General features: G+C 51.2%; 1 protein-coding gene across 4 annotated transcripts; it reads right to left on the bottom strand.

The window, feature by feature from the left end:
• Positions 1-1,572: 1,572 nt before the first annotated feature.
• On the bottom strand, positions 1,573-25,836 carry ZNF746 (zinc finger protein 746). 4 transcript variants are annotated; one of them, XM_049094879.1, is made up of 7 exons: positions 25,761-25,836; positions 21,158-21,457; positions 20,948-21,029; positions 19,691-19,804; positions 6,410-6,601; positions 5,775-5,900; positions 1,573-4,413 (listed from the first exon to the last, which is right to left on the bottom strand). In XM_049094879.1, exons 2-7 carry the CDS (start codon positions 21,440-21,442, stop codon positions 3,347-3,349), a joined length of 1,866 nt encoding a protein of 621 aa, XP_048950836.1. In that variant the 5' UTR covers positions 21,443-21,457; positions 25,761-25,836; the 3' UTR covers positions 1,573-3,346. The 4 variants fall into 4 exon arrangements, with proteins under 4 accessions (XP_048950836.1, XP_048950831.1, XP_048950832.1 ...); XM_049094874.1 differs by lacking the exon at positions 25,761-25,836 and adding an exon at positions 24,491-24,604; XM_049094875.1 differs by lacking the exon at positions 25,761-25,836 and adding an exon at positions 24,491-24,553 and having other exon boundaries at positions 1,573-4,410.
• Positions 25,837-26,112: the final 276 nt, after the last annotated feature.

Below are 26,112 nucleotides of genomic sequence, written 5' to 3' on the forward strand. Positions count from 1 at the left end.
GGTACCCTACAAAGCAAAAGGCACTTTGCAAGTGGGATTAAATTAGAATCTTCAGATGAAGGGATTGTTCTGGGTTATCTAGGTGGGCCAAGAGTCGTTGCAAGATTATTTTAGAGAGAGAGGGAGGGAGGCAGGAGAGTCAAAGTCAGAAAAAGATGTGATGATAGAAGCAGAGGGTGGCAAAAAAAAAAAGAAAAAAAAAAAAAGAAAAGCAGAGGGTGGAGTGACTCGCACAGGAGAGGGCTGTGAACCAGGACGTGCAGGTGACCTCTACAAGCAGGAAAAGGCGACACAATGGATTCTCATCTGGACTCCAGGAGGAACACAGCCCTGCTGACACCTTGAGTTTAGCTCTGTAAGATTCATTTTGGACTTCTGACTTCTAGAAGCATAAAATGAATCTGTACTGGTTTAAGCCATAAAGTTTGTGGTCATGTGTTAGAGCAGCAAATGGACACTTGAAAGGACTGCAGTGCTTTGGCCTAAGCAGGCTGCTTCTGAGCGGTACCTCAGCCTGAGGTGCTTGCCTGGTCTCCTAACCACTGATAGGGTACTCCCCTTTCTGGATGTTGATACTGAACTCTACCCCCGCCCCCCAAACCCTGTCCTGCCCACGTTCTCTGTTTTGAGAGTGCACCCAAGCTAGAGCTTAGGAGTCGTCCACTGAGTGAACAACTAAATGGTTGGGAGCTTTGGTGTGATACATGGGGTTCCTGCCCACAGGGCATGTGGCAACACCTGGGCCTGGTGCTGGGGTAGATGTATGGTGAGCTGGGCAGACACCAGAAGTGTCCCTCGTTGATTTCCAAGGACTGGAGACAGGTCCAGTGGGCGGGGAGGGCGGTGGACAAGAGGCACACTTGAAAGGGGCCAGAGCTACTGGTAAGGAGTGACGCCATCCTCACAATGGCCCTGGATGAGGCCCACTTTTGCTCCTTCCCCATCTCCCACTCCCATGCCCTTGTGGCAGTTTGAGGCAGATTTTATTTTACATTTTCTGTAAAATAAATTTTACAGAATTTTACTGATCATTTTCTTAAAACGACAATGATCAAAATGAAAACGACTGAAAATAGGAGCTAAAACATTAACAATTGTTAACTCTGGTTGACGGGAACATGGGTGTCAGCGCAACACAAACGCCACGGGCGGACTTCACTTCCGGACCAGGAACACAACCACCACAGGCACCGTCAGTCCTTTCTTCACCTCCGCCCAAGACAAGATGCAAAGAGAGAACATCCTGCATCTGCTTTTCTTTGATATTCTGCCATTTTCCCCCCAGGCCTAGCTTCATGCCCCGCATATCAAATTACATGAAGCCAAGTTACATAAACCATGATTATATCCTGAAGCAAAGTGACTGGATGTGTCACAGTTGTCCCTCCGCAGAGTCTAACTTCTCTGGATTCTTGCACTCGCAGCCCTCAGGGACAGCGGCCCCCTGGGATCAAGGTGACCAAGGGCAGGAGGACGGTGTGAAGAAGCTGGCCACATAGCTCCGAGCGAGAAGTATTTCGAGGTTCATCAGTGCCCAAGGTACATGGCTAAGAATGGAACCAACCAAAGTGCCTTGGTGCTGGTTAGGTTTTATTTTAACAGGATGTTTCCTCTTCATTTGTTTTTCAAAATATCAGTTATATCAATATTAGAAGTGTAAACAGGTACAAAATATACAGTACATAGAAACAATTTTTCTTAACTAGTCTATTGCCTAATAAAAGTACGCATGAGGGAGCTGACTGAACGGATGCCATGGTCTCTTGCTCCTCAGGGGAAACAAATTACCCATTTCGGGGTACTTACTCAGGGGGGGAGGGAATCAGTGGCTGCTCCAACAAAACGGGAATGGATTCTTGTGTGGTAGGGACAGCATTGTGGTAGAATCAAGAGACTTGGGCCATTTCTGATTCTACCTCAAAGATGTCAAACGGGAAATGAGCAAGCCCTTGCCCCTGACCCAGCCACTCAGACCTGCCACCGCGCGCCCTCTGTGGGGATGAGCTCACAGACCAAGAAGGCCAGTGCTCAGCTACATCCTGACCCCTGACGATTTTGCTCAGGTAGATGTGGTACAGATCTTAAGAGGGTGAAACCAGAAACCTTCCCTCCTCCCATGGATGGGCCTTGTCTAATCTGAGGCTCTCCTCAAAGGCTGGCACAGCAAGGTGCGCCCCCCGTGTGAGGCTGGGATGTGTCCCCCTTGAGGAATTTATTTCCTCGTCTCTAACAAGAAAGAACACTTGTTCTGCGTGCTTCACAAGGTCACAGCAATCAAATGAGACGTGAAGTGAAAGCATTTTGACAATGAAGAAACACTACACAGAAAAGAAAAGAGAAGCATCTCACTGGAGTGGAAAGCAGCCCCACGTGGGGGTGGGCAGGCCACGCTTTGTTTCTGGCTCTGCTGGTATCTGACATTGAAGGGTTCCACTTGCCCGCCTCTGCCTTCTCCCCTCTGCAGCTCTACCACTTGGTGTTCAGATAACTCCACATTATAAGGCCCTGAGTCACCTCACAGGGTGACACCACCTAGATCCCTTTTGATAGGGGTGACAGATGGCCAGTCATAGGCCAGCACTATGGGGGGGCCTTTTCAGGTAGAGGAGAGCTGGGAAATGGGACGGGCTACTGGTGGACAAGTCCTTCTCCCAGTTGACACGAGGTGGGGGGGGGCGATCCACAACTGAGGAGCTGGTGCTGACTTGGGGTGGGGAGCTGGAGCCCCAGGCCCAGATCTGCCCGGGGCTGAGCACAGCCTGTGGGATGGAGGTCTCAGCAACCCCAAATCCTCGGCCACCACCAGCCCATCATTCCATCCCTTGGAGTCAGTGGGGCCACGGAAGTCTACCACCCCACCCCACCCCACCCCCACCCCCGAGTCCCGGGCTGGCCAACTCCCGGTTCGCTCACCGTCAGGCCTGGTAAGGCCATGGCCGGCACAAACACACACTCCGGAACCAAAAGTACACTACGAAGTTTAAACTGGTACTACGACTATTTTCCAGCTTTTTTTTTTTTTCCTCAAGAATTAAAAAAAAAAAATTCATAATTAAATTACTTAAAATTCTAGGCTGCTCAGTTTCACAATCAGAGAATTCTACTTTGTTTCGAGGTGGAAGCCGGATAGTTTCTCTTTCTCCAGTGATCAGTTCGGCAACTCGGAAATTTGCTTTCCCCGGGGCCCCGCTTTCACCGCCACCCCGATGTCCAACTCGATGTCCGCAGGTGGGACTTCCGACCTCCGCGGCCTGGGCTGGGGGTGGGGTGGGCTGGGGTGGGGCAACAGGACCGGGAGCCCCCCTCCAGCCAGCCCGGGGGTGGGGTGACGGGACGGGGGTGCCCCTCACAGGTCTGCGCCGTCGCTGGGTCCCAGGACGCTCAGGCCACAAGTCCAGTCGGTCACAAGGTCTGTGGAGGCCAGGGGTCCTTTGGCGGCCGGGCTCTTGAAGGGGTCCGGGGGCCCGGCCGGGAGGGGCGGGAGGGGCTGGCCGCGGACCGGGGCCTTGGCCCCCGCCGCGTGGTTGCGCTGGTGCTTGCGCAGGTGGTCCTTGCGGATGAAGCTCTTGCCGCACACGGTGCAGGCGAACGGCCGCACGCCCGTGTGGGTTCGGTAGTGGTCGATGAGCTTGGAGCGCTCAGTGAAGCGCTTCTCGCACTCGGTGCAGGGGAAGGGCCGCTCGCCGGTGTGCAGCATGCGGTGGCGGATGAGGTGCGCCGGGCGCGTGAAGCAGCGGCCGCACTCCCCGCACCGCAGCGCGCTGCCGTCCCGCGCCCCGCTGCCCGCAGCGCCCGGCGCCCCCGGCGCCCCCTCGGGCAGCCCGCAGCCACGCTGGTGCGCGCTCAGGCTGACCTGCAGCTGGAAGCTCTTCCCGCACGTGGCGCATGTGAAGGGCCGCCCTCCCGGGGGCGCCGCGGGGTGCTTCTTCAGGCCCGGCTTGTGGCCGAAGCCTTTGGTCCGGCCGGGATATTTACAGGGGTCGCTGAAGGGTCTCGGGGCCTGGCTGGGGTCCAGCACGGCCTCTCCGGTGTCAGGGGAGCTGTAGGGCACCCCTTCAGGCCCAGTCCTCGGGTTCAGGCCCACGGGGGGCTTACACCTGAAATTCCAGCCCCACCGGACCCCCCCGAAGAGCCAGTCCCCGGGAGGGGTCTCCTCCTGGGCCACTGCGGGGCTGAGCTCACCCATGTCCCGCTCTGGCCGGGTGGGCTCTCTCAGCCCCAGCACAGGGTCTTGGCTGGGGAAGGAGCTGCCCTGGCTTTCCCAGGCTCCTTCCTGGACGGGACTAGGGAAAAACCTTGTGGCTTGGCCTGGTCCAAACAGGGTCCCATGAGCCTCTAGGTCAGTAGGATGCACTGGTGTGGCCACCACCTCCTCTTCCTGGACTTCTGTTTTTATCACAATTTTTACATCTGCTGAGAAAGACAGAAAGACCCAGTATCATTCTGTCCCCACACCTGCTTAGAGAAGGAAGACCGGATACGTGGGTCAGCTTCAGGACTACCACTGCTCAGCCCTACTCTCCCCACCTCAGGATCCAGCTCAGCAGAGCATCCTCCCGGTGGTCATGTGGCTGCCTCCAACTGGGGGGTGAGGACCTTCACAGGTAAAGCCACCATCACATCTGTTCACCACATTACATGTTCACTTTGGCTATTAAAGGCTAATCACACATCTATCCTAAGGTTGAACCACTGATGCCAAGGTTGCCAAGGGGCAAAAAACACAGTGTTGGGCTGAGGTGGATCTGCGATGGTACTTTAACCCCTCCTCCCCCAACACAGACCAGCTGTGGACTTCGGGTGACTTTCTGACCAACAGCTCATCTGTGATACCCTATATCATAGGGTTGTAGGAGGATTAAACCCTATGACATGTCTGAAAGCACTTAGCATGCTATTTGGAAGGTAGCAAGGATTCAGTAAATGAGGCCAGCTACCTAATGATAAATATATTAATGAAATGGTAAAAATGTCTTTGATTTTATATAAATGTATTTGAATCTCACATCTTGAAGTTTTATATCAGGGATCTAGGCTTTTATCACATTTTTGGGGGGGGGTGCTAAAATATGATGGAAATGATTAAGGTAATAGGTAACTGGCCTTCAAAACAGGAGTAAATAGAAAAACAATCCCTAAATGTGGTAGTGGTTCTTCCTGATTCTGGCCCTCACATGCCTGTCTTTGGCGGTATTGATATCTAAGAAGCCGTTCTGGTTTGGTTTTGGTGTATCAAGGTCAGCCTGAAGCCAGGGTTGCTGAGTACGGGCAGGAGGGGCATCCTCTCAAGGCATCAGCGTATCAGGGTTGACCAGTTAAGACCATATGAGATAGGAAACAAACTGAGGGTCACTGCAGGGGAGGCGGGTTGGGGGACAGGGAAACTGGGTGATAGGCATGGGGGAGGGTGCGACATGATGAGCACTGGATATTATATAAGACTGATGAATCACTGATCTCTGCCTCTGAGACTGATAATACATTATATGTTAATTAACTGAATTTAAAAAATGAATAAAAAAATAAAAGCTCTAAAAAAAATAAAAGACCATATGAGAAAGGGACAGTTGGAAACATTCTTAAGAAAGGCTGTTCAAGCATAAGACTTTGGAAGGAGATAAAGGACAGACTGTTCAGAGTCCGAACATCACAGACACCTAGCAGCCTGGTGGCTGAAAGGTCAGGGCCGTTCACCAGTAAAAGTGAGGCCCTGGGCTGAGGCCACCTTCCAGGCAGACGTGAGCCCTTCCCGTCCTTTCTCTACCAGCCCATACCTTCTGTGGAGGCTGCCGTGTTGAGCTTCAATGTCCCGTCTGAGCATGCTGAAGAAGGATGGTGGGGAGGGAGGTCTGCCTGCCAGGAAGTGGGTGGGATAGTGGTTGAAAAGTTGGAGTGGACACCTGCAACGAGAGATCAGAGCCCGTGGGTTAGGGGAAGGAAGGGGGCAGAAACCCCGTGGGAAAGGAAGGGCAGGCTAGACCCTGAGATCCTGCTTGGGTCTCTTCTGTGGGAGCATAACAGTCCTGCCTCTCTGCACCAGGTTTTCTTTTGCTCCTTCTCTGAGGCAAAAGGAAGCACAGATGTCACCGGCCTATTTCATATAGTCCTCTCGGTTGCGAGGCAACTGGCAATTTAAATGCCTGATGGTGGGGGCAAGAACAGGAGTGCAGCTGATGAAGTTCAGGCAGAGACATACCAGGACAAGAGCATCACCAAACCGAAGGGGGAGGGGCTTCAAAATATCATTTGGTACGGCCCCCTGCCTTCAGGTGGGGAAACTTCTCAATGAATCAGGCTAGATGTTTGAGAGCCCACAGCCCCCACAGTGCTTCCAGAAGGTCTTTCCCCACACCTTGCCCTTAGTCCCTGTACCTTATTCCTGGTATCTGTTCTAGTTGCGGCCACTCACCAGAGGCAGCATCTGTAGAGACGTCTCCTGCTCCAGAGTCCAGCTGGCTGAGGCCCCATGGCTCCTCCCCGATATCTGGCTGTCCGGTTGCCCATGCCTCTACCCCCAGAGCCTGCTGCTCCTGGAGCTGGAGCTCACCCTCCTGCTTGATCTGCATTAAGAGGTCAGGGGCAGGAACTGGGGGCCCCGAGCCTAAGAAAGGGAAAGTGCATGAACATACAGCATCAGGGCCCCTCGGCCCTCAGGTGGACACACATCCAGCCAAGGAAATGGGACAGGGGCTTACCACGGTCAAACAGCGGAAGAACCTGGTGGGAATGCAAGACCAAAGCAAGCAGGGCCAGTAGAGCCTTCTGGGCAAAGCATGAGGTTACACGGTGTTGAGCACAGGGTAGGATGGGAAAGGGTGAGGAATGCAACAGTGCATTCTCAGGGCTGGACCTCTGGCCCATGGGGAAGACTGAGCTGCTCTGGGGAAGTCCTGCCCCCACTTTTAACACAGAAATGCTACAGAAAATGCAACCCCAACTATCCCCCAAAACCTTACCCCCATATATGTATATAAGTGAGCAGAAAAGAAAGATTCCAGATATAAGAATCAAAGGGCAAATACAAAGCCAATCAAGAGTTCAAACAGGAGCCAAGTGACCTGGAGAGTTGCTGGAACAGGACACAGGCCTTAGGTGCTGGGCTTTGGTGTCCAGGTGAAGCTGGGAGCACCGCTGAGCTGCCTGCATGAAGCCCGGAGCCAGAAGGCTCTGTCCCATCAGTGAGCTGGGGACTAGTGAAACTCCATCCACCTGAGGGCACTACAAGGAAGCTGCCACCTGCCTGGGGCCATGAGTGGGATGGGACAGCCACCCTAAGAAATTAGAATTTCCCCACATCCACACTGAATTTGTGCCTCCCACATGGTGTAGAGACCCAAAGCTGAGAAATTCACAGAAACGTTGGCTGACCACCATGGCAGCACAGGAGGCCACCCCCAGCACGGGAAAATGCAAACCTGCTCTGCAGGGACACCCCACATCCCCCCACAACTCAGGTCCCTGTGAGAAAACTAAACCTGTAACCAGAAGAGGAGCCAAATGACATGAGAGCTGCAGCTGCATTCACTCCCAAGGAGTAGGGGAAAAAGAACAAAGCTGAAGGATATGGGGACCCAAGTCCCACCCGAGGGACTGACACACCACAGCCCAAGGGTATCTGGTGCCAGGTCACACCATGGAGTGGCCTGGAGGCTTTCAAGTGGCTCCCGAGGACCTGCAGAGGTGGACAGTGAGTCTCAGGAGGACAGCACTGAGCCATTACCAAAATCACAACCAATCACACGCTAATAGTAAAAGTAGTTGTGTCAGTGGGTCAGCAGAGGTCAAACACTGCAGGATCTGGGCCTGTAGAGATGCCAACCTGGGATTATCATATGCAGAGTATAAAGTTTCATATGGAAAAAACAAAAAGGGGGAGAGGCCGATAAATGAGAGAGTATCAAAACTGACCAGATTTTGGAAAAGAACAAAATACAATAAAATACAATAACTGTAATGTAAAAATCCAATCTATAGGGCAAAAGAACATAACACAAACAACTGAGCAGGGGACAGTGCGCTAACTAGAAGACAGATAAGAAACGATGGATGGAGTTGAAGATATGAAGAGACGTCCACAGTTACTAAGGATAGTACAAAAATGTTCCAGAATAAACAAGCAGGGAGGAGGTGGGCAAGGCGATATTCAGAGAGATAACATTGCAAAATTTCCCAAACTGTTGAAAACTATTGAAAATTAAAGCTGGATCAAGAGGAAGAAATCCATGCCCAGGCATGCTGTGGTAGGAGTCAGAGGCCTGCTTGGCAGAGAGAAAGGCAGATGGCCCACCAGGCCACAATGGCTAGACAGGTGGCTGGCTTCTCAACTTCCTCCTCTCAGCAAAGCATCTTCGAGGGGCTAGGAGAAAGTAACATTCACCTGAGAATCCACAACCCTCAAATACAGGAATGGAACAAGAGTATTTTCAGACACACAAAAACTCCTGTACAAACACAGAATGGGAGTCTGTCACTGACAAACCCACAACAGACTTCTATTTGGAAAAAAAAAAAAATTCTCCTAAAATTCACCTCTAAAATTCTCCTAAAATTCACCTCTAAAAGAACAGAAACAGGGACGCCTGGGTGGCTCAGCAGTTAAGCATCTGCCTTCGACCTGGGGCGTGATCCTGGAGTCCCAGGATCGAGTCCTGTGTCGGGCTCTCTGCATGGAGCCTGCTTCTCCCTCTGCCTGTGTCTCTGCCTCTCTCTCTCTGCGTCTCTCATGAATAAATAAATAAAATCTTAAGATAAATAAAAAAAAAATAAAAGAACAGAAACAGAACATAGAACTTTCAAACTAATTAAAAATAATAGTTTGAGGAAGAATCTAAATGGAGAACTCGCAAAGGAGGGGTAGTAAAAAAAGAAATATAGAAAAAGTGGTCTAAAGTCAAAACACAATTCAAGATGGTGGGTGAGAATCCGAACACGCTAGTGACCACAATCAGCACTGTCCGTTGGAGAAACTGGGCAGGTCACATAGCTCATTCTAGATTTTCTAGTACTATGTAAGTAAGTAAATAAATAAATAGAAACAGGTGAAATTAAGTTTAACAATAGTTTACTTAACCCAAGCTAATTAAGATATTATTTGTCAAAATGTGTGGTCTATGTCTACAATGGTAGTACTTAGAGGAATTTTATGACCTCGTATGTTTATATTAAGAGAGGGGCACCTGGGTGGCTTAGTTGGTTAAGCTTCTGCCTTTGGCTCAGGTCATGATCCTGGGGTCCTGCAATCGAGCCCTGGGTCGGGCTCCCTGTTCAGCTGGGAGCCTGCTTCTCCTTCTCCCTCTGCCTGCTGCTCCCGCTGCTTGTGATCTCTCCCTCTCTCTCTCAAATAAATAAATAAATAAAATCTAAGAGAGAGAGAGAGAGAGAGAGAGAGAGAAGATAGGTAGAAAACTAAGGGTCAAGCAGTCAATGCAAGATACAAGAAAAGAACTAACCAAAAAACAAAAAAAAGAAATAACATCAACAGAAATCCTTTGAAAAGTAGAAGACAAGAAATTATATGAGAGTGTAAATTAACAAAAGAGAACACAAAGATAGAATATAGAGAGCCAAAAGCTGTTTTTTTGAAGAGAATATTATGCCACTATATCTAACAGATTATCAAACAAAAAGGAGAAAGCACCAATAACCAACAAGGAGAATGAAAAAAGAAAGTGATTATAGGAACAGCAGAGATTAGAGGTGCCTGGGTGGCTCAGTTGGTGAAGCGTCTACCTGGGGCTCAGGCAGTGATCCTGGGATCCTGGATGTAGCCCCACATCAGGCTCCCTGCTCAGCAGGGAGTCTGCTTCTCCCTCTCCCCCTCCCCCTGCTTTCTCTCTAATGAATAAATAAAAAATTTAAAAAGTAGCAGAGATTAAAAAGATAACAAATAATTTGTAAACTCTGGAGAAATGGACAAATTCCTTAGAAAAACTAGAACTTGCTAAAACTGACTAAAAAATAGAAAACCTGAGTAGTCCTATACCTATTAAACAACTTAAATCAGTAGACAAGAATCTCACCTACAAAGAAAACTAGAACCTAGATGGCCTCACAAGTATTTTTTACTCAAAATTCAAGGAACGGGTAATTCCAATATTACACAAACCCTCTGAGCAAATAAAAAGGGATCACATCATAGCTTATATCTTTAATATCAAAAGTAGACAGAGTCTGAGAAAGTAAAATCATATAGACCAGTCTCACTCATGAACAAAGATTCAAAAATCCTAAACAAAATAACTAGAGTATTAAATCCAGCAATATATATATAAAGGAAGATGACTAAGTTAGGTTTATTCCAAGATTACAAAATTGGATTAAAATCACACAATTTATCATATTAGCAAGTTAAAGGAGAAAAACACATAATCATCTCAACAGACATCAAAACAGTATTTTTTTTTTTTTTACCAAAACAGTATTTTAGAAAAATTGAATGTCTATTCTTTTTAGGAATATCTAGTCAACTGGAAATCCAGGCAGCTTCTTTAACCTAATAAAAGGGCACTGATAAACTTTTAACAAATGTTAGATGCAATGTGAAAAGTTTAAAAGCATCTTTTTGTTGTTGTTGTTCAAAGATCTTATTTATTTATTTATGAGAGACAAACAGAGGGAGGTAGAGACATAGGCAGAGGGAAAAGCAGGCTCCCTGTGGGAAGCCCGATGTGGGACTTGCTTGATCCCAGGACCCCGGGATCACGCCCTGAGCTGAAGGCAGATGCTCAACTACTGAGCCACCCAGGCATCCCTAAAAGCATTCTCTTTAAAACCATTAACCAAGGATACCGCTATCACCACTTCTATTTAAGGATTTCTTGTAAGTTCTCAGCCAGCACCATAAAACAAAAGGAAAATAAACCATAAAGATTTGAAAGGAAACAAAAAAGTCTTATTACTCCTAGAGGATATGATTCTCTTTTCAGAAGATCTGAGGATCAGCAGACAATTATTAGAACTGTTATTAGCCATAAGGAGATTTTGAGCAAGGTTCTTAGAAATATCAATAAATATAAGACAAATGGATTTTTGTACACTTTCAAAAAGGGTTTTAAGGGAGTCCATCAAATACTATTTTTCTTCCCTGTCCTGGAGCTTAACAGAGAAATAAAAGAGGAAGGCAGGTGAGGGTAAGCTAGTTTTACTACTGATAACTGAAAATTACCAGTGGGCAAGAGGGATCCTAGTACTGACTCTAGGATAGGAAGTCCCCCACTGGACCATAGTGAAGGAACCTATACTAAGCAGAGCAACAGAGATGGCCTGGCCCCTGGAGGTGGCCAGGTGCTCCAAGGGAGGAAGATGGATGGGCAAGGACTATGCTTGTCCAACTCTGCTTGCACACTCTCTGATGATGAGGTATGTTCCTGGTGGGCTCCGTGGAGGGATGCCCGGGGGCAGAGAGAGAGAGACAGGATATCATATAATTGAGCCTCTACTACATGAGAAAAAGTGCTGGGAAAAGGAGTTCCCTGCCCACCCTCCCCAGCCCCCAGCATATGCCAGCAACAAACAAAAAGTAGGTCAAAAAAAAGGCACCACTGGGGCACCTAGGTGGCTCAGTTGGTTAAGCTTCTGATTCTTGGTTTAGGCTCAGGTGCTGATCTCAGGGTCATGAGACTGAGCCCCGCTTTGGGCTCTGTGCTAGGTGTGCAGCCTGCTTAAGATTCTCCCTCCCTCTGCTGCTCCCCTCCCAGCTCTTAAACTCTCTACAAAAAACAACAACAAAAGGCACCACTGATAATACATGGAAAAATTTTTAAAAATAATACAAGGAACCTAGGAATATATCTAACAACAACAAACTGTACAATACAAGATCTTCTTTGGAGAAAATTCTAAAACTTCATTGAGGCATACCAGACAAATGAGCTAAATGGAGGGGCTTAGGCCATTCACAAATAACATGCCTCAAAACAAAACAAAACAAAACAAAACAAAAACAAATAACATGCCTCCATATAGCAAAGGGATCCGTTCTCTCCAACGTGATTAATAGGGTGAATACAATTCCCATCACAATCTCAACTGGATTTTTCATGGAACTTGGTATAAGGTAATTAGGAAGATGAACCCAAAGAGCAAAGGAAAAGAAGACCCAAAGAGCTAGTGAGAAAGAACCAGGGTTCCGGCCTCGCAGCCAAGAGCCTGAATGTGAAAGACAGAACTCTTAGAAGAAGATGTGAGATCTTACTGCCTTGAGGTAGGGGAAATTTCTTAACTGTGACCAAAAAAAGGGACAAACCATAAAGGTAAAGTCCAAGTACATTAAAATCAAAAGCATCTGTTCTTTAAAATATACCATATATGGAGAAGATATTGGCAATACACACACCTGAGAAAAAGATTAACACGCAGAACATGAAAGGAGCTTCTACAAATGAGTAAGTAACGGGAAAACAAAAGAAAAACGCACAAAAGCCATAAACAGGCATTTCACAGAAAAGGAAATACAAATGGCCTATAAACAGAGGGTATAATGTTCAGTCTCCTTAATTAGGAAAATGCATGTGTTAAAATAGGAATCTTCAACCAATGCACTCCTACCCGATGGGCAGAAGTGAGGATGTGAGGCATTTCCAGGGCTGGTGAGGATGAGGTGCCATGGGGACCTGTTGTTGTTGTTGGGCGTCTGGGCACTGTGCACAGGTGCTGGCGGGTGGGGCCCCTTTACGGAGCACTCCCAGATGTTACCTGGAAAAGTCGAACATGCACCTTTCCTACGACCTGGCTGTTCAATCCTGGGACTACACCTAGGGAAACTTTTACTCATGCACCACAATGTTCACAACAGCATTGTTCCTAAAAGCAAAAATGTTAGAAACAACACAAGCGCCCATCAACAGAAGGAAGGAATGCACTGTGTCCCAGTCATAAAACAGAAAACCATACAGTCATGGGAAGGAATGAGGGCAGCTGTACTGTGTCACCATGGATGATTCTCAGAAACAATGTCCAGTGAGGAAAGCAAGCTAAAGAAGAATATAGATGCTGTGATCTCATTCATAAAAAGTTCACAATGTTATTTAGGAACATATACATACGGTATAAAAATGTAAAGAAAAGCAAGGGATGGATCACGTCTATGTCTGGATTTTCTGTTTATTTGTAAAAGGAAGGGAGGGGGATGGGATCAGAGAGGGTGATGGAAGGTTCTGGTTGTGACCTATTTCTGATGCAGGGGTACTGAGAATGTGGGGGTCCACGCTTATTCTCTAAGGGTTACATGGATTTCATTCTTTTTTTAAAATTTATCTATTCATGAGAGATACAGAGAGAGAGAGAGAGAGAGAGAGGCAGAGACATAGGCAGAGGGAGAAGCAGGCTCCATGCAGGGAGCCCAACGTCAGATTCGACCACAGGTCTCCAGGATTAGGCCCTGGGCTGAAGGCAGTGCTAAACAGCTGAGCCACCCAGCTGAGCGACCTGGGGTGCCCATAGATTTCATTCTCTACCCATTTGTTAATGTTATGTATGATACAGTTACAATGTTTTAAAGAAACAAAACACAAAATTAAGAAAGCAAAACCAACAAAACCCATTTGATACAATGCAACACTTGCTCACAGTAACTTCATCCAGAAGTGGAAGGAAACAAAACATCTATAAACTTTTATGAGAGTATCATCAAAAGTCTATGGCAAAAATCATCCTTACTGCTGAGACCTTCGAAGCACCTCGCACAGATCAGGATGCTGGTTATCCCCAGGACTTAACAACATCCTGGCCAAACTGCTGAACAAGAAAAATAATAAAATTTGTAACGATTTTACACTGGATCTTAGCCCAAAGGCTGAGAAGAGAAGTGATAAAAGTTGTAACGATTTTAAAAGAAGAGATAACTTTTGTGTTGTCTACAGAAAAAAAATCCATGAGAACCTAAGCTGACAAGTATTATAAATAATAAGAAAGTTGAGCTAAAGTGGTCTTTTACTAAAGAAAGTCAACAGCAGAGCTGCATACTTGTAATAACTATTTAGAATGAACTTAATGTGAAAATGCCACTCACAACAGAAACAATGATCAGAGAAAATGATGGAGTCTATTCAAGCCGCACAGAAGCCTTCACTTGGTGAGTCTTCTCCTGGGGGAGAGGGGCTCATGTTGTGAGGAGGCTAATTCTCCAGAAATGAAATAAGAAAGTACATGCAGTTCCAATCAAAATTCCAGCAGGATTTTCTGAGAATTTGACATGAAGATTCTGAAACTCAGAACAAAGGTTGAACAATAGCCAAGAAAAGTTTTGAAGAGCAAGTAGGGAAGGCTTGGTCTTCTAGATTGAGGACTTCTTATGAAGCTAAAACAGCAAGTGTTGGCATAGAGGCAGACAGAGACCAAAACACCTGAATAAAGAGCCCAGAAACTGTGCACGCATGCATGGGAACCTGGTTCATCACCAGGCTGGCATTACAAATCATTGGAGAAAAGACAATATTCAGCAGACTTTTTTGGGAAATCAGATGTCCGTGTGTGTGTGTGGGGGGGATTTAAATTCTCCCTGGCAACCTACACAAATATTAATTCTTGAGAGATTAAAGACTTAAATGTGCAAAGCAAAACTTCAAAGTTTTGTCAGAAGATGGAGAAGAAAGTCTTTCTGACCTGGAGTGAGGTAGGGAAGGCTATCCTATGACAGGAAAAGTAGATCATAAAGGAAAAAACTGGTAAGTTTGACTGGACCCCAAATTAAGACATCTATGCAAGCACAACAAAGTTAAAACACCTGCCCCAGACCGGGAAGATACTTGTAATGCAAATAAGAGACAAAGGGTTTGGATCCAGAACCTGTATACAGAAGTCTGAATCAATAAGAGAGTGAAAAGCACCAGTAGAAAAACAGAAAGAGACAATTCACTGAAGAAACCAAATAAACATGAAAAGGATGCTCCACTTCAGTAAGAGTCGGGGAAATGCAAATTAAAATAAGATGTCATTTCAACCTCCATCAGATTGACAAGAATCTAATGCTGAAGGAGGGCAAAGATGTAAGACAACAGGTACTTGTAACTGCTGATGGGAGCAGTACAAGCTGTGTCACCATGGCAATGGTGAGGGTGCCAAGTATGCCCCGTGATGCGGGGGGTCTGCCCTGGGTCTGTTCCCCGGAGAGCCCGCAGTGCAGGGACACAGAGAGACGGGTGTCTCTGTGTCTCTGCCCACTGTGGTATCAATCGTGAGAGTGAAAAATCAGAAACAGCTTAAATGCAAATCAACAGACCAATGGAAGACAAATGGGAACAAAGTTGTTTTGGAGAACGGATATTAAGCATCTGTTAAAATTAATGATCGGGATCCCTGGGTGGCGCAGCAGTTTAGCGCCTGCCTTTGGCCCAGGGCGTGATCCTGGAGACCCGGGATTGAATCCCACGTCGGGCTCCCGGTGCATGGAGCCTGCTTCTCCCTCTGCCTATGTCTCTGCCTCTCTCTCTCTCTGTGTGACTATCATAAATAAATTAAAAAAAGAAAAAGAAGAAAGGAACTTAAAAAAAAAAAAGAATAAAATAAAATGAATGACAAATCTGAAATACATGATAATTGAGTGATAAATACAATGACATTTATACCATTTCTCAAAACACACGAAACTGTATCATATGTTCCTTGTGGTTACATATATACATAATAGCTTTAAATAAAAGTTTTAAAATGTGGGTAGAAAGGACGAGATAAACATCAACTTCTGGACAACTGGTTACCATGGGGAAGAAGGAGTCTAGGAAATCTAACAAGGAATTTAACACACCTATTTTAATACACAAGTATTTTAAATTCTGTACACTACATACATTCAACAAATAATTGAATTCCTACTCTGTGCTAGTCAGTATTTGAGGGGCCTGAAATGATCGTATGAACACAAGAAATAAAAGTACTTGTCCTTTTGATATTCACATCTTAATGGGGAGAGCCTGGCCGGCCATACAGAAATCTATAAATATGAAATCTATCATCTCTCTCTCTGAAATATGTGTAATATCTACCTCTATCAACTCTGTAAGTATGAAAGATATATAACAATCTAGAAATACATATACTAGATGATGCTATCTGCTGTGGAACAAACCAAAGCAGGAAAAGGACACTGGGAGTTCTGGGTGGGGAAGGGGGCTGCAATTTTAAATAAGGTGACAATTTAAATTTTAAGTCAGAACCCCAAAGGAGGGAATGGGTGGAGCCTGGGGAGTACCTGAAGGGCATTCCCGGCACAGGGCACTGTGCGTGCAAAGGCTCAGAGCCTGGAACAGCCCCGAGTGTTGGGGGGACAGCAAGGAGGATGGTATGGCAGGAACAGAGGGAGCAAGATATTAACAGAAAAATAAGCCAAAGTATCTGAGTCAGAGGGAAGCCAGTAAGGGGTTTGGAAGCAAAGAACATAGGCCTTACTCCGGGGGACTGAATAGTGCAGGAGTGGGCAGGCTGGTTGGGAGGGGAATCACAAGAGATGATGGGTTTGGGTGGCAGGGTAAAGGAGATGAGATGTGATAGCATTCTGGATGAGTCTGGAGGAAGTGTTAGCTTCTAGAAGTTCTGATGGATGTAGGTGTGAGGAAGGGTCGAGGCTGACCTCTGGGTCTTGGCCTGCAACTGAAGGCCAAGGAGCAGAGGAGACACTGAGTGGAGGGATGAGGGGAGGAAGAGATCTGCTGGGCACGTACTTGGCACAAGATGTCTATCCCATCCAAGTGGAGACAGACTAGGCAGCTAGGGGTGCAGAATTCAGGGAGGAGCTGGACAAGGGCACCGTGGGAGCTGTCGGCACAGAGGTGGCATGCAGAGCCCTCACAGCCACTGCCAGGATGGCAAGTGTGGGTGTGGAGGGAGGAGGGAGGATACCGTGACGCACAGAGGTCAGGAAGAGCACCAGGAAACAGCAAAGGAAAGGTGTTAAGTAAGGCAGGAGAAAACCAGGAGGGGAAGTACCATCAAAGAAATGAAGCTGGGAAGAAAGCGAGCAATGGTGGCAAATGTCACCAATGGTAAGACCAGATCTTTAATGCCATGGGGGGCCCCTGTGGCCTTGACAGGAGTATTGATGGAAGGGCCTCCAGAGTGGGAAGAGGAATGGGAGAAAGCAGGCACTGGAGGAGGGTGCTCCTGGGGAGCAGGACACGAAGGTAGAAATGGGGCAGTTGCTGCAGGGATGTGGGGTCATGAGTGGTCAGTGCCCAAACTGGACAAGTGACAGCAAAGGCAGAGGCTGGTGGGAAGGATGGGGAGGCAACCCGAGGCCTCACCAAGGTAGCCTGCGCTGGGTCTGATGCCCAGTGGAGACAGGTCTTTGGAGGAAGGGGTGGACACAGCAGCAAACCCAGAGACCAGGGCCTGGGTACAAGCAGATAGGCTGGTGGGGTGGGGGCTGTGAGTTGTTTCCTTTTTTTTTTTTTTTTTTTTTCTCAATTAAACAGCGTTTTTTCAACAGGAAAACCATTCTAAGCTGGTGGGCCAAAAAAACACAGTGGGTGATTTGGCCTGTGGGCCAGAGTTTGCCAACCTCTGGGCAATTGAATGGACCAAGGAGACACTGGGTGACTTGGGGGGGCAGTGCTGAAGGCCCCCCAGCCTGCAGGTGAGAAAAACAGGGCTCAGGAGGTCTCTCCAGCTGTGTGCAGCTGCGTGGGAGCAGGTGCAGATTTAACCAAGATTACAGTTCTGCCAGGTGAGTACAATGACGAAGAGGGGTGAGGGGGCGAGGGTGACACTGGGCCAGAGCCTTGGCTGGGCAAAGAGGGAACCCAGGACCAGCTGGACCATGAACGGGCTGGATGCTAGGGTCAGGGCCTAGGAAGAGAGATCTGCAAAAGAAGGAGAGGGGTACGGGGTGGGGACAGGTTCAAACTGAGATGATGGGAGGGGTGCATCACTGTCTGCAGTGGGTGCTGGGGCGGGGAGTGACCTTAGGGTGGGTGGTGGAGGGGGAGCGGAGGCTGGGGACCTCGCAGGGCCTCTGGGAATGCTGCCCTAGCCGGCCAGAATGGCAGGAGCAGAGACAGGGTCTGCAGGAGGCAACTGAGGGAGAGGTGGGGTTTCCAAGGAGGAGGGGAGCACAGGGGCCACATGGAGGAGCAGGGACACGGCTGTCCTGGATGTGAGGAAGGGGTGGGACGCAGTGGATGCAGGCTCCAGGATGCAAGAAGAGCTAGGACTCATTTGGACAAGAATGAGGGGGATGCTCGGGGAGAGCCTGGGGATCTGAGGCCTTGCTAGGGACTGAGTGCCCCAAAGTAGTGGGAAAATTTAGGAACTGAAGACAAGTGGGATGGCAGGTCCAACAAGGGGCTGTGCAAGCACAGACAGGGTGCGGAGCGAGCTGGGGGGTGGGGTAGGGCTTTTCCAGCTGATGTGGGTGGGGTGATAGGGTCCTTGATGTCAGGGGAGGTGGAGAGCGGAATTTGTGTTGGAGGGGAGGGCGTGTCGGGGGTCTTACCAGCAGCCACCGTATTTCTGGGCCCGTTCTCACATTCATGAGTGGCGGGGTGGGAAGCGGAGAGGCCCCCACATCTGTCCCCCCACCCCAGGCTAGGAAGGCAGGCTCCATGTCTAAGCCTCTTCTCCATTCACAGAGCGTTCTGCTTAGTGATCTCTCTGTCCTCCCCTTCCAGCTCTGGCCTTGGCACCTAGCATAGTCTCAAGGGATGTCTGTGGAACTCAACTGGTGACGGCTGTCCTGAACACCGACTGTGTGGCCGGCTCTGCGCATGGGCTGCTCTGGCAGCATGACACTCTACTTGCCTACTTACGGTGGAAGACGCATGTCAGTAATCACAAAGGAAACACAGTAGGACTTTTTTAGTAACACAGGCATTCAGACAAGGGAACCCGAGGCAGGTGGGACAGGCAAGGCAGTTCTGTGCAGAAAGTGGGCTGAGCCTGCAGAGGCAGGGTCTCCTGGCCAGGGATGGACTGTCACCTCCCCGCACCTGCCGAGGGCCTCACTTCAGTAACCTGGCTTTCCTCACGCAGCCACCTGCCTCCTCCTGAACTTTCAGAGGTGCTGGCTGGCTCCAGGAAGATCTGAGGCAGGGATATCGGGTATCCAGATCCACCTTAAATAAATCTGTCGTTATAATCATGTTGAAACACGTGGCCAGCCACTGGGATTGGCTCCTGGCTGGGGGTAAGGCTGGCTCTTCAGAACACTGGGAAGGAATCAATTTTGTCTTCAACACACTCCTACCTTCCCGATCAATGTCCTATCTTCTCTTCCCCTGATCTGTGCACTGGCTCTATCTCTTTTCTTTTTTTAGAATTTTACTTTTTTTTTAAAATTTTATATATTTATTCATGAGAGACACACACACAGAGAGAGAGAGAGAGAGAGAGAGAGAGAGAGGCAGAGACACAGGCAGAGGGAGAAGCAGGCTCCACAAAGGGAGCCCGACGTGGGACTCGATCTCAGGTCTCCAGAATCAGGCCCTGAGCTGAAGGTGGTGCTAAACCACTGAGCCACCAGGGCTGCCCTATCTCTCTTCTAAAAGACTAGGTTTGCTGCCTGTTTTCCGCACTGGCAAGTATTCCTGGAGTGTCTGCAGAGCAGGCTATAGGTCATAACTATTAAAAAACTTAGACTTAAAACATTCGAGTCTGAGGTTTCTTCTTGGCCCTTCCTGGAAAGGTCATACCCCCTGTGGCCCTTTACTTCCCTGTTTCCACCTGACTGCCTGGTGTCCCTTGCCTTCTCTCAGCTCCTCACCTGGACTTGGGTCCACAGGAACATCTGGAACCTTGGGGCCAGGGCGACGCCAGCTGCACGGCTCCTTCCCCTGTTCGGTCTGGGAGAGGACCTCGGGCTTGGAGATGGCATAGTCTGAGGAAGGACACAAAGGTTAGCTTTGGCCATGGAGTCCCATTCAGAGCTGGGGACAAGCAGCCTGGGAATCCAAGAGTAGCCAAGAAATGAAACTTCTAGATTAGTATAGAGCACTGGTTCTCCACCAACAGGCAATTTGTCTCCTAGGGGACATTCAGCAGTTTGGTGTCTTTTTTTTTTTTTTTTTAATTTATTCATGAGAGACACAGGCAGAGGGAGATGCAGACTCCATAGAGGGAGCTTGACGCGGGACTCGATCCTGGGTCCCCAGGATCAGGCCCTGGGTTGACGGCAGTGCTAAACTGCTGAGCCATCCAGGCTGCTCCGACATTTTTGATTGTCACGACCGGGGGTTGGGGGGTGAAATGCTCCTGGCACTGGTGGGTCAAGACCAGCTGCTGCTGAACATCCCACATTGTACAGACCAGCCCCACAACAATCATCTGGCCCCAAATGTCAGTGCCCAGGTGAAGAAACACTGGTAGAGTCTCCCCATTAGGCAGCAGTGCATTTCTTCAAACTGAAATATAATGTCACGCCTACACCTGTTCCCATCTTCACTGAGCATGCCTTACTGCCTACAGATCTGAGGTCACACAGAAACCAAAACCGTGCCAAGAGGAAAGAAGCCCTGGAAGGAACAGCCTCTTGGGGCTACCATGTGTGGACCGTGACAGTGGCCCCAGGGTCTGAGGGAGCAGAGCCTCGAGGGATGAAGACAGCACTGGTATGGGAAGCATGGTCTGCCCAGATTCTTCACTAACCCAGAGGAATGTCACCAGAAAGACCACATATTCCTGTAAGAGAAGGCCAAAGGAATCTGGGCCCATGACATCCTGGACCTGAGAGCAGCCAGAGGCTTGACTCTGTCTCAGCAGGACAGAGACGTCCATGCTCCGTGCCTGGTTAGGAGAAATGCCACCACCCCTCTCTGTCTGGCAACCTGTGAACTTCACCGGGTACAGGGAGCTTTTGACTCGGTCACCTGGTACTCATCTTTAGTAAGAGGAGGAAATAACTCTTTGCATGGTCAGAGTTTCTAGTGATTTACACATCCTGGTGACGAAAGCCACCAGCATGGAGAGGAGTTTGGAGACACTCAAAATCACATTTAACAGAAAAATGAGTATCAGGCCTTACCCAGGGACACCAGCGTCTCGTAGTTGCCCCGCATCACGTGCTTGTAGAGCTCCTTCTGCCACTCGTCCAGCTTGCCCCACTCCTGCTCAGAGAGATACATGGCCACATCATCAAAGGTCACAGGCACCTGGAACAGTGTCACGCACGCTCACCCACACACTTACAGGCACCACCCCTCAGGCCATCCCACCCCAGGTGCCTGAGGGATACCTTGGGGACTTCTCCTTTGCTGCCTGGTGGCAGCCGCAGAATCCAGAAATTTCGGTTTTTCAGCAGGTTCTCCATGTTCTCCAGCCGCCTCTGCAGCAGCCCGTACTCCTGCAGCAGGGTCCCCAGCACGGCCCACTTGCCCTCCAGCTGGTTCCCGAACTCCACAGCCGTCTTCTCGCAGTCCGCCAGCTTCTTCTCGGCCATCCCTGTCCGCCCTTCTAGGGAAAGCAAGCGGGCAGCCTGCGATTCGATCTTCCTCTCCATGGCCTGAATTGTGGCTGCCATCGTCCACGGAGAAATCTTTCAGAAACAAAGAGAAGTCTGTGACCACTCAACCCCTCCACCACGTTCCTGGAGCCCCTCTCCCCCAGGGGGAGGGGGCTTGGCAAGGGGCGCAGAGCTCCTATTGAAAGTGGGGATTCCCTGTGCCACATGCACGATCTCAGCCTAGCTATCAGCTCCTCTGGGTAACCCAGGCACCACCGATGTGCGCTGTGCACCACCTTCCATCCACGGCCTGGCACTCACTGCCCTGCCCGGTGCCCTCCCGCATTTGCCCATCCCAGCTCTCTGAAGGCAGCACTGCATCTTTTGTAGCACAGCACGTGGCCCGTGGAAGGTGCTCAGTGCAATTCTGTTAAATAAACAGTGACTTAGCACTGCCAGCGCCTTTCAGGGGATAAATAGTAAACTGCAGATTTACTAGAGCCCAGCCAGCACCTCCCATCATAATCACACAGGAACTGTCTACGGATGATGACCTAGCAAAAAAAACAGCTGGTTCACTGAACCGGCACAAACATGAGCATTGCTCAACTGCTTTTTTTTTCCTTTTTTTTTTTTTTTTTTTAAAGCATCTCGTGCCTCTTTTTAATAAACATAAAAATCAAACAGCTAATTCCTCTTCCCCCAGTACAATCAGATGGTCTCCTCCCAGCTGCTCCTCCTTAAACTAAACATCACCATTAGTGTAAATCTCCCCTGGCCAAGAGTTAGACTTTTTGACACAGGTAGTGTGGCTGGTCAAGGGGACAAAATCAACACAGGTCCACTGGGGCCCCAGAGTCTGTTTCTCTCACCATACCCACCCCTCTCAAGGGCCTGAGACATTTTTGTAACTACCCCAGGATCAGTGGCACACCTTACAGATTTTAAGGTAAAACACATGCCATAAGGCTAGACTTTTGTATGTACGACAACTGTCATAAAGCTTCTCCCAAGCAGTGACTTACTTCCCTGTTGCTGGAAAGTTCACATGGTAGCTTGAATGACCTGACTGGCAGTTGGGAGACCCTGAGGAAAGGGCACATTTTGCTTTGGGCAGGGGCTGAACCACCTGCCCAACCCACATCTGAAGGTGGGACCCCTGGGTCAGAGAGAAGGTCCAGACATCTGTGCCTTCTTCTGGCAGTGCCTGAGGATGGATGTTTCCTTACAACATTTTGGAAACTCTTCCCAAACAAATGGCTGGTGACTATCTGCATAATGAAATGACTAGTAGGAACCAGTGTGGGCTCATTTGGAGAAAGTCATCGAGAACTACAGCAAACAGTGAGAGAAGAGTAAGAGCAGAGGCCAAAAAAACAAAAACAAAAACAAAAACAAAAAAACAAAAAACAAAACAAAAAAACAACTGTCAAGCACCATCAGTGCTTCTGTGGTTGTTTGGAGGGAGGCTGCATCAGATGACCTCTGACCCAAAAAAAGGGGCTTTCTCACTTGGTCTCCAAGGATGGGAGCAGCTGGATAGGCAGAGAGCCCCTGGAGGGACTCTTGCTCTCCAGGGGTGGGTGCTTCTGCCCCAAGGCTGCAGGGACTGTGCTAGGCTGGCACCTCAGGCCACCCTTGACAGCTGCTATTCCTTCCTTGCCCTCTTATCCTTTCTGATCAGCCCCTGCCATCTGACTCCAGCCTCCAAGAGTTCGCTCCAGAAGTATCCATTTGATTCATCACCCAGCTCCCCAGCTGCTGAAATCCTATTCAGCCTCCACATGCAGTTGACTGCCATATTACTGCAAACTTTGCGTTGCAGGAAAAGGACACCCGCATAAACTCAACTCCCTTATAAACAGTTAAGGCACACACAGTGTGCTCACCATTTTAATGGGGCAGGGAGCCCTGTATAAGACCTTCACCCCATTTAGTGGGAGGTGGTGGCTGTTTCTGCTCAGACCCAGCTCCTTACTAAATGGTGGGTGGATAATATGGGGCTGTCCTCAGACTCCTGCCAAGGGAGCAGAAGCCCTATCCTTGGGAGGACCTGATGGTAAGAGACTCCAAATTCTTCAAGGACTCCGCACCCACAGGATGAAGTCCAGGCATTAAAACCCCTTCCAACTCTCCCTGCAGCCTTCTCTCCCACTGCCTCCCTACCAAAACCATCTCCCAGGGAGCAGTGACTGCTTTCTAGTCCTTGAACATGCTGGGCACTGTCTTCTCTCTGGGAGTGCCAGCCAACCTCCCTACCTGAAAAGTTCCACTGGTCCACTCCGCCAGATGAAATCCTAGCCTTCCCTAAAAGCCCAGCTCAAATCACAGAAGCACAGGTCAGGAAGGGGTGCCAGCCCCTCCCTCTCCTTCCCCTGCCCTCCCACAGCACCTTTCTACCTCAATGCAAGAACCACTCACCTCTTTCTGTTTGCACTACTATCACCAGGGTACCTGCCTGATCCCCCAACACACCATATGCCCCTGAACACAGACCAACTGTGTCTTTTCACACACTTTCTAGCTGTGCGATCCCAGGCAAGTTAACTTCTCCAGGCCTCGGGTGTTTCTTTTGTGTGACGGAACGAGCACCTACCCTACAGGTTTGTTGTGAGGACAAAATAACGCTAACAGGGCTGGTGCCTGCCTGCTTCTACAAGAGGGAGCAGCTGTCTTCCGCCCCGACCTCGATCGGGCTGGGCACTCGGTGTGTGCGGAATCCAAGCCGCTTCGGACACCTCCCAGGTGCCACCAGGCCGCTGGGGGGAGCTGGGGGGTAGGAACGCTGAGGCAGAGCGGTGGGCAGAGAAAGGAGGCGCGGGGTGGGGGGCGCGGAGATGAAGGGGCCAGCGGATGGGGCGGGGGCAGGAAGCCGCGGAGGGCTGCAGGAACTCGGCGTGGGGCGGCCTCCGCTGCGGGCTCGGCCGGTGCCGCCCAGCTCGGGCTCGGCCGCGGATGGGGGCCCGACCGGGGCGCCGTAGGCCCCGGCGGACCCCGCGCCCCGCTCGCCCGGGCCCAGGCCCGGGAGCCCGGCGCGGCCCACGGAGCCCCTCCCCGGGGCCTGCGGCGCCGAGTGCTGGGCCCGGGCCCCGAGTCCGCGCGTCGGTGCGCGCGGGCCGCCCTTACCGGAGCCGCGGCCGCCTCGGCCATGGCCGTGCGCTGTCCGGCCCGGCCCGGAGGAAGTCGCCGCCGCCGCCGCCGCCGCCGCCGCCGCCGCCGCCGCGCGGCTCCACGCAGGCCGGCCCCCGGCCTCTCCGCAGGCGGCGCCCGCCCGGCCCAGCCGTCCCCGCCCGCGTCGCCGCGCTCCTCGCTGGCCGGCCCGCGCCGCTCCGCCCGCAGACGCGCCGCCGCCGTCAGCGCCCGGCCGGTCCACACTGCATCCTGGGAGCCGGCGCAGGCCCGTGAGGCTTCCTGGAGGCAGCGCGGCCGCACAGCCCCACCTGCAGCCCGGAGAGGCGAACGGCAGGCGCGGCGCCCGCCCCGCCCCGCCCCGCCCCGCCCCGCCCAGCGGCCCGCCGACCCACCCACCCGCCGGACCACCCGCCCGCGGATCACCTGGATCTGGGTCTTCCGACCCACCCGCCTCCTGACCCCCCGCCTCCGGACCCTCCGACCCCCTCCCGGGCGCCCCTCCCCGGCCCCCCGACCCCCCGCCTCCGGACCCTCCGACCCCCTCCCGGGCACCCCTCCCCGGCCCCCCGACCCCCCGGCCTCCCGACCCCCCGACTCCGGACCCTCCGACCCCCTCCCGGGCGCCCCTCCCCGGCCCCCCGACCCCCCGCCTCCGGACCCTCCGACCCCCTCCCGGGCGCCCCTCCCCGACCCCCCGATCCCCCGGCCTCCCGACCCCCCGCCTCCGGACCCTCCGACCCCCTCCCGGGCGCCCCTCCCCGACCCCCCGATCCCCCGGCCTCCCGACCCCCCGACTCCGGACCCTCCGACCCCCCCGACTCCCCAACCCACCGGCCTCCGACTCCCCGACCTCTCCACTCCGGACCTTCCGACCCCCCTGACCCCCTGACCCCCTGACCCCCCACCCCCCACCCCCCACCCCCCACCCCCCGACTCCCCGACGCCCCGACGCCCCCGACCTCCGGATCCACCAGTCCACCCGCCCGCCGACGCTGCCCGCCCCACCGGCCTCCTGACCCCGGCCCCCTGACTCACTGACCCACAGACCCACTTGGACCCACGGGCGCTGTCCGACCCACGGGCCAGCCGACCTGCCAGCCCCCCGACCCCCTGAACCACCGACCACCGACGCGGCTTGACTCAGTTTTCCCGACCCCTCCCGACCCCCCCCCCCCCCCCCCCGCACCAACGCTGCCACACCCACTGGCCCCTGACCTCCGACCCACTGGCCTCCAGACCACCCCCCCCCCCGCCCGGGACCCACCGGCCTACAGCCCGGTGTGCACTCAGTCACCGCCCGGACCCCGCACCCGACCCGCCGCCCTCGCGCTCTGGACCCCACGCGCCCGAGACCCGCTCATCAAAGCTCCAGGGACCAGCCGCGCGGGGGTGGGGGTGTGACCGCGGCGACAGCAGCCGCTCTCCCTGCGAGCCCAGGGGACCAGCGCCTTCTCCCACGAGGGCTCCCGCCACGTCGCCTCTGCTGCTCTAGGTCCTGCCAGGCAATCTGGGCTTTTCATGTATTTATTTAGTCAGACAGCTGTAGCTCACGTCTGTGTTGGGTTGAGATGGAATAAATCCTTCCAACAATAGGAAAATAGTCGGGTAAATCCCGG

This window comes from Canis lupus, chromosome 16, assembly GCF_003254725.2.
Source record: "Canis lupus dingo isolate Sandy chromosome 16, ASM325472v2, whole genome shotgun sequence".
Taxonomy (NCBI): domain Eukaryota; kingdom Metazoa; phylum Chordata; class Mammalia; order Carnivora; family Canidae; genus Canis; species Canis lupus.